Source organism: Amia ocellicauda, chromosome 12 (assembly GCF_036373705.1).
Source record: "Amia ocellicauda isolate fAmiCal2 chromosome 12, fAmiCal2.hap1, whole genome shotgun sequence".
Taxonomy (NCBI): domain Eukaryota; kingdom Metazoa; phylum Chordata; class Actinopteri; order Amiiformes; family Amiidae; genus Amia; species Amia ocellicauda.
Genome location: NC_089861.1, coordinates 25,082,304 through 25,092,860, shown reverse-complemented (window position 1 = coordinate 25,092,860; position 10,557 = coordinate 25,082,304). Strand labels below are relative to the sequence as shown.

At 50.5% G+C, this 10,557-nt stretch overlaps 1 protein-coding gene across 2 annotated transcripts; it reads right to left on the bottom strand.

Annotated features, from left to right (window-relative positions):
• Positions 1-626: 626 nt before the first annotated feature.
• On the bottom strand, positions 627-10,155 carry klc2 (kinesin light chain 2). 2 transcript variants are annotated; one of them, XM_066718953.1, is made up of 15 exons: positions 9,656-10,155; positions 7,448-7,806; positions 6,974-7,204; positions 6,667-6,739; positions 6,307-6,526; positions 6,014-6,203; positions 5,721-5,894; positions 5,476-5,575; positions 5,301-5,350; positions 5,099-5,166; positions 4,817-4,925; positions 4,560-4,718; positions 4,332-4,456; positions 4,103-4,160; positions 627-2,756 (listed from the first exon to the last, which is right to left on the bottom strand). In XM_066718953.1, the coding sequence occupies exons 2-15, from the start codon at positions 7,718-7,720 to the stop codon at positions 2,673-2,675; spliced, it is 1,914 nt and encodes a 637-aa protein (XP_066575050.1). In that variant the 5' UTR covers positions 7,721-7,806; positions 9,656-10,155; the 3' UTR covers positions 627-2,672. The 2 variants fall into 2 exon arrangements, with proteins under 2 accessions (XP_066575050.1, XP_066575051.1); XM_066718954.1 differs by lacking the exon at positions 9,656-10,155 and adding an exon at positions 8,673-8,788.
• Positions 10,156-10,557: the final 402 nt, after the last annotated feature.

The following is a 10,557-nucleotide window of genomic DNA, read 5'->3' as shown; positions in this document are numbered from 1 at the left end:
ACAGTGAGGGAAAAAAGTATTTGATCCCCTGCTGATTTTGTACGTTTGCCCACTGACAAAGAAATTATCAGTCTATAATTTTAATGGTAGGTGTATTTTAACAGTGAAAAATTTTAAAAATCCAGAAAAACGCATTTCAAAAAAGTAATAAATGGCTTCCAGGGTGGGGGACAAGGTATTGATGCTCATGGTTAGTGTTTATTAGATGACAAATTAAACTGTTTTAATGGACTTATTTGATTGTGACATGCATTTGCTGTTTTGAGAGTCTTAGTACAAAATGTCTCATTTTGGCCAGCGTGTTTCAGTGTGGGGCTGTGATAAGTGTAAGCAATTGAAAATAAGAGAAAGGAAAAAATAAACACTTTGCAACATGAAGGGTGACCTGTATGGGATATCACTATTATAGTGGAAGAGGACTTAGACAGATCAGTGTCGTTGCACTTGAAGGCGATCTCAATCTCCGAGGGGGACCAAAGGCGCAGAGCCTACCTTCAGTAAAATAACAGCACTAGAGCAGTCAAAGACACGCAAAACTGACTGATACACTGACGGACTCACTCACTAACTGCCAGCCTGGCAGCACAAAAAACAACAGTGAGAATCAGAGCAAACAGGACGCCTCGTTGTTGAAAAGTGGATGTTTATTGAGCCTCCAGTGTAACATACATGGTGTCAGGGGTCAGGCAGTCAGCCCCACACCCTGACCCTCTCCCTCCCCCTCCCCCCAGGCCAGTCAGTCTTCCCCACTGACTGAGGCCCCATACACAGCACCTCAGTCTGAGCCTCTCTCCACCCCCACCTCTACAGCAGTAAGGGGGGCACCCCACTGTCCAGGAGAGTACCGGTCCACCCCACCACTTCATTAAGCTCATTCATTAATCAATTAAAACCCTGCCCCTTTGAGTACAGCTGACACTTTAGAGATCCCCCCCTCCCCCCCTTCATTATCACACCAGCCCAGGTCCTGATCCACTTCTATTGTGCCTCCCCCAAGTTCTGATCTGTAACTGGGGAAGAGCTATGGTACACAGGAACCCAGACTGGGCAGACCATGTTCGAGTCTGGGGCAACAGGCGTCATCCCCGGGAGTGAGAGGAGCTCATCGGCACACACTGCTGCTACAAAAGGGGCCTCTTTCTGAGAGCCTCTTGGGAGCCCAACTCGAGTTTATTTCATTTAATCTTTATTTTTTTACAGGGGATCGACCGCCACAGCGATGGCAGGGGACCGTGCTCAGTGTCTGTGGATCACCAGCTCCCCATCCTATAAGAGCTGCTGAGATGAATGCCATTGTTTTTCTTCAGAAAAGGAGGAAGAATTTGGGATAACAAGGCCTGCTAGCATTTGGGAACAGGGAGACAGAGAAAAGGCAGAGAGGAGAGAAAAAAGAAAGAGAGGAAACCAAGGCTGAGAAAGAGGCACAGAGAGAGCAATGCACAATGCATAATGCATTGGCAGAAAAGCAAATGGCAGAAAATAAAAAATAATAAAATAAATAATACAACAACCCCACCCTCCAATCCAAGCGTGAATTGGTCTGATTGGTCTTGTCCCCAGTCAGCTCTGAGACCACCCCCCCTGTAAACAACCCCCCCACAGCTATTTACACAAACAAAAGAGTTTAAAAATAATAATTTATACCTATATACACACATAAAGAAAGGCAAAATGTGAGGTCTCAACAATCAACAATGCTGCTCTCGCCATTGTTTTGATTATTATTATTATTTCCAGTGAAGTTTCATATAAAGTAAGATTTTCTGGGGGAGGGTGGGGGGGATTCTTTTAATTAATTAATTAATGAATTGACTTTTCCAAAACAAAACCCCCCACCTCCCCTGCTTGAGCTGAGGAAACTGGAAAACTAGCTCCAAGGTCAAAGATCGGCACTTGCATCAGATCAGGCCCAGAGACGGCTACCCTGAACTCTCAGTGCTTCAAAAAGTCTACAGCAAACCCCCCCCCGCCCCCCTCGATTGAGGTTTATTTGCCCCCAGTACAATTCTGCTAAGAAAGGTGAGTTTAAACTGACAGGTGCTGAGCATTCGCAAAACTTCATGCCTCCTAGAGTGAATTTATTAATTTAACTTTACTTATGAAGTCTGGGGTTTGAGCGTCTCAGAGAAGGCAAGAGAAATAAAACCAGACCCAGTAGCTTCTTGAAGAATTCCCCTCCTCTTCTCTTCAGGTTTGGAGCCAAGATTATAGATGCAGATTATTTTACCAACTAACCCTCCCTCCCTCCGTCTCACGGTTTATCTTTCTCCATGTGGTTAAAGCCGAGTGTTTCTGTCTCCCACCAATAGAGGGCACCCTCCAGCAAGACACTCAGAGCCCAGACCTAGAAAGAAGCATGCTGGGTAACTATTTTAAATAAGCATCTCTTCCCCCCCCTCCCCCAACTGTTACAAATTACAGTTTAGCAAACCAGTCATGGGTGTCTTAATGCACCTAGTCTCCTCACAGCACACGCTGTGCCAAAGCAAGGGCATTATGACTAAACTTGCCCTTTTTTTTTTGTTTTTTTTAAAGGCCAAAAAGTTGCTGAAAAAAAAAAAGAACTCCCAAGGGGGCAGGGGGATCACTTTCTTTCCATCACAATTCGTCTCCAATCCCCTCCACAGGCACCATCACACTACCCCTACCCCCCACCCCTAAACTTCCGCTCTTCATCCAATCAGGGAGCTGCGTCTTGACAGGTCCACGTTGCTGGCGCTCAGGCCCCTGGACTCTGATAGGCTGCTTGGGGGCTGCTGTGAAATCAGAGCGGGAGAGCATGAGAGACAGACACGGGGGGGGGGGGGCATGTTACCCCATGGCCTGCCGCACACCAAGAGGGGGCGACTGAGAGCCCCTGTCACTGTATGCAATGTGTTTCTGTAAGATGTCTGCTGAAATGCGTGTCAAAGTCTAAAATGTCTCTCTGTCATGCTAATAAAGCTTTCTTGAATTTTAAAGTGGAACTGCACCCCAACATTTTTTATCATAATTCTGTCAGCTGTATATATTACAATTGCATACTACTAGGCGTCTGACCCAGGATATGTTCCATTTTAAAGATATTCACAATTTTGTACATGTTTTGGCTCACTTTTTCACCGTATGGGCAGCACCATGTAGACACCAGGCTAGTCTGAAGGCAGTGCATGAAGCCACTACAAGGCACAAGGCATTAAACATAGTAAATGTGTTTGGATAAGCTGATTTAAGTGAATTGTATATTATTTATATTGTATGTCATATATAGTTATATACATAGATTTCCACCCGTGTATATATCTTTAATCTGAATTGAGTCGGTTAATAATTTTACACGTGTTATAGATCTATGTAGATGAAATAGATAAAAACTCTCCTTATTTAGATCTTTCTTCTGTTTGCAGTAGGAAAAGCAATCGCAGCATCCATTAAAATAAGGCACTTCCTGGTTGCAGTTTTTGTGTTTGTTTTGAGCATGTACATCTACGAGGAGGATATTGTTTTCTTTCTGTTATTGCGCGTTTGCTAAAAAAAAAAAAAGCCTAAATAAAACACCACCTTTTCTTATTTTCTCCCCGTTTTCCCTGTTCAAATATGAACCTGTCACAATGTTTATGAACTCGCTGCACTTAGTATACAGTGGGACACTCGTTACCTCGTATAAATCGAATAAATCGTCCCGTTTTTCACAGGACACTCACTGACAATTAGTTTACTTTATAATAAAATAAATAACACTTTGAGCGCTAAATCACTGAGTAGAAATCAGACCATGGTGTGTGTTTTATCAGTACAATGCGTGTCAGTATGACTTTTCTTGAATTGATTTAGTCACTCATTCATTCTGCTTTGAGATCCCGTTGATACATATTTGAGGTGCAGCATCTGCTACACAACCTGAATTTGTTTGACCTTTTACCCGACTGAACGCGATCAAGAAACGCGTTGATCGGTCCGACATCAGAACCCATATTTACAGCCCACTGACGGCAAATTGGCGATCTTTTGGGAAGGGGAATAATTTGACTTCCTCCTCGTCATCTTGATAATGATCGTTGGCTTTTTGACGGTGTCCACTGTGTTGTGTGCAGCCAAAACACAAATCAGGAGGGGTGTTTACCTGTGTGGGGTCCTCTGCGCTCTTGTTCAGGAAGTTGAGGGAGCTGGCTCTCTTCATCCTGCAGGACAACAAAACACACCAAACAGTCACACCTCTGAGACCAGGGAGATCCTGCTGGACTGTACTGTATTATATTATACTGTACACAGGGGCCTCTTCCCTGGGGAGGGGCTGGTGGTTGGGTGGACAGAATGAGAGAGGGGGGGACGGGGATGGGGCACTCTCTCACCCGGGGTTGCGGGGCTCCTGGGGGCCACTGCCCTGCAGCTTCTTGACCAGCATCTCACTGCTCCGGCGCAGAGCGTCACGAATCTTCCCGAACGAGCCGCTGCGCCTCAGAGCGCCACTGCCATCCTTTCGGGGGGGGGGAGATGGATGTTAGAAGGTGTTCTAACAATAGAACAATTGAAGAAAATGCCTGTACTTTCCTACAAAGTAAAACACACAGAAGACTCACCCCATTCCACTCAGCGCCCTCCTCCCCCTCGGCCCCGGAGTCCCCCCTGGGTCCCCCGGGCCCGTTCAGGTTGTCCCTGCTCTGCCGTCGTTCCCCACCTGCTGGGGCCCCCTCCTTTAGCAGCTCCACCACCTTACTCTGGTTAATGGCGTCAATCCCCTGAGGCAGGAGAGCAGAGTTACTACACTGATAATGTACACCGCTGTTCTCCCTCTCTGTTCGTGTCACCCCATCCCTCGCTCCCTCTCACCACCCACCTGCTTGCGTGTCTTGGTGGCACACTCCTCCAGCGTCTCGGCCGCCTCCAGCTTGCCCTGCCGGCGGTACAGCGCACCCAGGCTCTTCAGAGTGGTGTTGACAGTGGGGCTGCAGGAGAGAGAGAGAGCAACTGACTGACTGACTGACAACTACACAATGACCGCCAGACAAACCCCACACACTGACTGACACACCGACAGTGACACTTTACACCCGTCACTGAACAGCCACCCTGGGCACGAGCCAGACTGGCACGAGAATCAGAGTGGAGGGACTCTCACCTGTCGACCTTGCAGGCTTTGTACCAACTGCCATACTCGCCATAGGCACCTGTGTCCCTGCGCTTCCCCTGGGGGGGGGGTGAAGAGAATAAAAATGTGAATAAAGGCTGTTTAATTTGCAGCAATTCAAAACCAAGCTGGAACAATAACAACGAACATTAATAATAACAGTATTAACAATAGTAATAACTATAATAGTGACCTTGCTCTCCTCACGCTCCTCCGCGTGCATCCAGATGGGCTTGTTGTCACCTGGAAGAGAAAGAGAGACTCAGCTCACTCTCCTCCCACCTGCCACTCCCAATGCCCCTCACCCACCCACCCCACAAAGCAGGGTCAAAGGTCAAGGGTCAGGTATCCCAGGAAGCCACTCTTACTGTTGACTGATCCAAACTCCTTCTCGTGGGCCCGGGTCAGGATCTCCTTGTACAGACTCTCGGCGTCCTTGAACTTCCCCTGCTTCAGGTAGCAGGTGGCCTGGGGGGTGGGGGGTTAGAGAAACAGAAAGGGGAAATATCAGATTTTGAAGGGCGAAAAATAACCGCTCAGCTCCGACAGACCACACCCCGTACCCCGACACAACCAGACCGTCTTCAGATTAAAATGCTGCTTCCCGACTCACCAGGTTGTTCTTGGTCTTGGCCACGTTGGGGTCGTCAGGGCCCAGCTTGGTCTGGTAGATCTCCAGGGCCCGCTGGTAGTAGTACTCCACCTCGTCGTACTTGCCCTGGTTCTGGCACAGCAGCGCCAGGTTGTTCAGCTGCTTGGCCACGTCAGGGTGGTACTTGCCCAGCACCTGCCCACGCAGACCACCAGGCCAGGGAAGGGGAGGAAGGGACAGCGTCAGGGGTCACACAGTACACAGATCTCTCGCACACCATTACACACATTCCCTCACACCCTGTGGTGCCATACCTTCTCTCGGATCTCCAGGGCCCGTTTGCACAGCGGCTCGGCCTCGCGGTATTTGCCCCGCTTGCCGTACAGCACGGCCAGGTTGTTGAGGGTGGCGGCCACGGCGGGGTGGTCCCGGCCCAGTGTCTTCTCACGGATCGCCAGCGCATCGTTCAGCAGGTGCGCCGCCTCCTTGTACTTGTTCTGATCCCTGGGGGAGAGAGGGAGTATGAGAGTAAGTGCCTCTTTCCCCTCTTCCCTCTACATCTGTTCCCTCCTACTTCTTCCTCCACCACTTCAATTTACTCCCCCACCTGTACACCAGGGCCAGGATGTTGAGCATGGTGGCCACGTCGGGGTGGTCGTGGCCCGAGGTCTTCTCCAGGTCCTCCAGTGCCTGCTTACAGAGGGGGACGGCCACCTCGTAGCGGCCCTGCGAGGCATACTGGATCACCAGGTTGTGGAGGGTGCGCAGGCGTGCCGGGATCTCGTAGCCACCCTGCTGCGCCGCCGCCTCCCCGCTGTGCTGCTGGGCTGGGGGGAGAGAGGGAGAGAGAGACAGAGACAGAGAGAGTTATTATTAGATTTGAATTAGAGACAGAAACAGCAATAAAATGCAGGCCCCCAGCAGCCAGCCCCGGTGTACTGCACTGTGCCCAGTCAGCACCCCCTACCTGGGCCCTGGTCGTCATCGTTGGGGAATAGGTCGTCCAGGCTGTCCTTCGACGTCTCGCTGGCCTTCTCATCCTGAACAGAAACTTCATCTCATTATCATCATCCTCGTCATGACGATCATCCTTTTTGTTATCAGTACAGTAAGTGTTGCTTTCCCTGCTTCAGTTTGTTTTGTATTGTTTTTCCTGCTACTCTCTCTTGCCTCACCCGTGCCCACCCTCTCCTTCTCCCCATTACCTATCTCTGTCTCTCTCTGTACCCGATCCATCTCCACCCCCATCCCCTATTCCCTCCCCCTCTACTAACCGAAGGCGAAACATCGTCGTCGAACTTCTTGATCTGGTTCATGAACTCCAGGTGCTTCTTCTCCTCCTCCAGCTGGGCGACGCTCTGCTCGCTGCGCTGCAGCTTGTGCTGGGTGCCCGCCAGCTCGTCCCGCAGCCACTGGTTCTCCTGGCACAGCCGGCGCACCTGGGCCCGCAGCTTCTGCTTCTCCGACTCCACCGCGCTCAGGTGGCTGGACAGGGCGATGATCACCTGGGGGGGGGGTGGAGGGGAGGTAGGGAGAGAGGGTGGGGAAATGGAGAAGAGCAGGGTGGAGACAGGGGAGGGGGGAGAAAGGGAAGAGAGAGGGAGAAAGATGGAGGAGGAGAGGAGGGAAGGGGAGACACTCTTAGACTTGGGATTCTCTTCCTTTCTGTCTCTCATCGCAAGCACACCATGCACCCCCTTCCCAGCTCCCCTCCCTTCACCTGCCCACCTGTCTTCCCCTACCCATACCTGTGCCTCCCCCAGTCCCAGCTCGATGGCGTCCATGCTCTTGCGCAGCAGGCTGGACTTGTGGACGGCCGCGTCGTGGTGCGCGTTGGCCGCGTTGACCACGTTGTTGCTGGCTGGCGCCGCGCCCCCACCCTCCAGCAGGGCGGTCAGCAGGGCGGCGTGCTCACAGCGCAGCGTCTCCAGGCCCTGCATCACCGCCTTGGTGCCCAGCACGATCTCATCCTGGGACAGCCGCTCCAGGGGCTCCTCCCGGGGGTACACCATCGTGGACATTGCACGGGGGGTCACACGGGGGTCGGTGGACAGATTGAGATCGGTGACACTCAGGCAGGTAGGTAGACCGACACACAGGTTAGGTCCTGGGAGAGAGAGGTTAGAATGAGAGAGAAATATTTGTTATACATATATAGATAATTGTAATGGTGTGTCCATGCAGAACCGTGTGTGTTTGGGTTTTTAAAATCATGTCCCCTTTCCACACAGCAGGGACTGAACTCAGTGGCGTCTGCACTTGCCTGCTCATCTGTACTGGAATGGGCTCATTTTATTTTATGCTGATCGTTACCACACTTGACAAAGCTTTGACATGTTTTCATCTGAAAGCTGTAATACGCCCCTGGGTGAGGGCATCTGCTAAGAAATCTGAATAATTACTTAATTGTTATAATTACCAGCCTACTGCTCTTGTGCAATGTTTTACCAGTCAAGTGCATGGACTATACAAATATTCATCTTTTTAATACCATCTCCGACCCAAGCAGACAGTCTCGGTACGACCCCGGTCCCCTCCGGCGCCACTAGGGGGCCTCGCTCCCACAACATGCGCTTGCTCTGCTATTGACTGCAATGCACCAAGCCGGCAGCATTAGCATAATAATAACAGTTGGTGGGGGACGGAAATAGTTATTTATAAATCTCTCTCTCACGCACACAATCACAACACAAGCACGCACTCAGACATTTCTGTTTTTCACAAATAACACATAACAGCATGAAGACTATGTAGCCGAAACAGTGGCGTATACAATCTTAATCAATCTGAGACCGTCGCCCCTTTTTCTAACTCGTTTTTCCAAGTTCAAAAACACGAATTGCCAGCACACCGGGCCCGGCGGCCACCCCGCTGAGATCAACACCAAACCCGGCCACATATTCATCGACTGAGACTGAAACTGTAACCGATAATAAATCAAAATGCAGTCGCTGCAGCTAGCTCGATATTCACCTGCAGCTTAACGAGAGAAGTGTGTGTGTGTCATAAAAGCAAACCCGCATAACCCTTATCGATCAAGAGAGAATATGCATTATAAACTCCAACAGATGGACACAGTGACTGACTGAGCAGTGCCGCCTGTATTAATGCGCTGCTGTGCGGCTGCGGGGCACAAGGCCGTTTTGCGCACCGCGGCGCAGCCGACTGAGTCACCGGCGCTGTCAGGCCGTCACACTGCATTACTGCGTTATTGGAGACGACAATAACACCAGTACATGCGTTGGGGCGGTAAAGCAGAATATAGAGTTGATCATGTTTACATGCATGCAAGTATACACATCAATAAACAAAGCTACATGATGCATAATGTATTCAAGAGCGGATCTCACCCCGAGTCACGCAACTGTGTGTGTGTGTGTGTGCGCTTATTTTCTAGAGAGAGCAGCACACAGGTCGACCAGCCGGTCTGAAGTGCCAGCTCAGAACAAATGCTCCCAGCTGTCACAGTAATCAAATATTATTATTCATAATATAAAACAAACACGCACTCAACGAGGAGCTCACCGGCAACACAGGACTCGCAACACACACACACACACACACAGGTTCACACGCCCAAGAGTGGCCAACATCCCGACAACGGCAAAGTCAAGTTAGTAGACTGACATGGCCAACAGAGAAGCAAAAGAAAAGGCAAACGAATATGAAAATGATCATTTGTAATATTAATTTAGTGACGTAGGCTACATTCATATTTTCATCCCGACGGCAGTACCGAGCGCTGAGACGGACGCACGCCCAGTCCTGTGCGCAAAACGTCATTGCATAGCTGGTGTGACACAGGCTTCAATCTTGCAATATCCCAAGGACACAGGGGCAGGGGTGCAGGGGGCACGGGGGGCACCCCTCTCCTCTCCTCTCCTCTCCTCTCTCAGAGCCGCACTGACACATTTGCACATGTATAGCGCATGCACAAGATCATGCCACTGACTCACCTTACTGCGCCTGTGGACGCGCTGCGCAGCTCCGGCTCAGAGGCGGCTCTGCAGGCGCAGCTCGACGCGCCGTCTCCGCGTATTAAAGCCCGATAACCGCTCCTGCTGCGGTCGCTTTCCAGCGCGTTTGCGGCTCGACGAGTCTCCTGTCCCAGCACCGGAATGACAGTGCAATTATGTACTGTCGACTGGACGGATTGATTGATTTAATTATTTATAGCGGCGAGCTGCAGGTTTCTCGCAGCTTCCAGTGTCGCATCGCAGTCCCAGACGCCGGGACGACTCCCCGCCTCAGCCCCACTGGCGCTGATGTCCGGCGCTGCGGAGGGTTTACCAGCAGGCGAGGCTGTCGCTGCTCTCCCACATCCCGGTCGCCATCCTCTCCGTCGCCGTTGTATTGTGTGTCTTCCCTCTCCCTCTCGCCCTCTCTTTTGGTTGACAGCCGCAGAGCGAAAATGGCTGTTGGTGTGTGGATGCGAATCTCCCACAATCCCCCTCGCCCAGGCGCGGTGACGTCACCCCTCGCCTCCTTTCTCCTCCTTCTGTCTGACAAAAGAGCGAGAAAGAGGCAGCGAGTTGAGTGAGGTCAAAGGTGAAGGATGCGGAGGGGTGAAGAGAGAGAGGGATGGAGAGAGAAAGCGATGGCCTAGAGAAGAGCATTGTGCATGGTGTGGTTGATTAACTGTTTGGAATCTGTGGATCTGGTGCTTTGAAATGGGATTTCTGACCCCTAATTCTGCAAACCAGGGGAGCAAGTAGCTAATAAATATGAGGATGTGAAAGTTTTGGCCTTTTCATGATTTTAAACCATAGGGATTTTAAGTTCAGTATAAAATTGTATGAGGAACTTATTCGTTACACCATTTTAAAAGTCTAACATAAGCAAATTACTTAAATTAAGG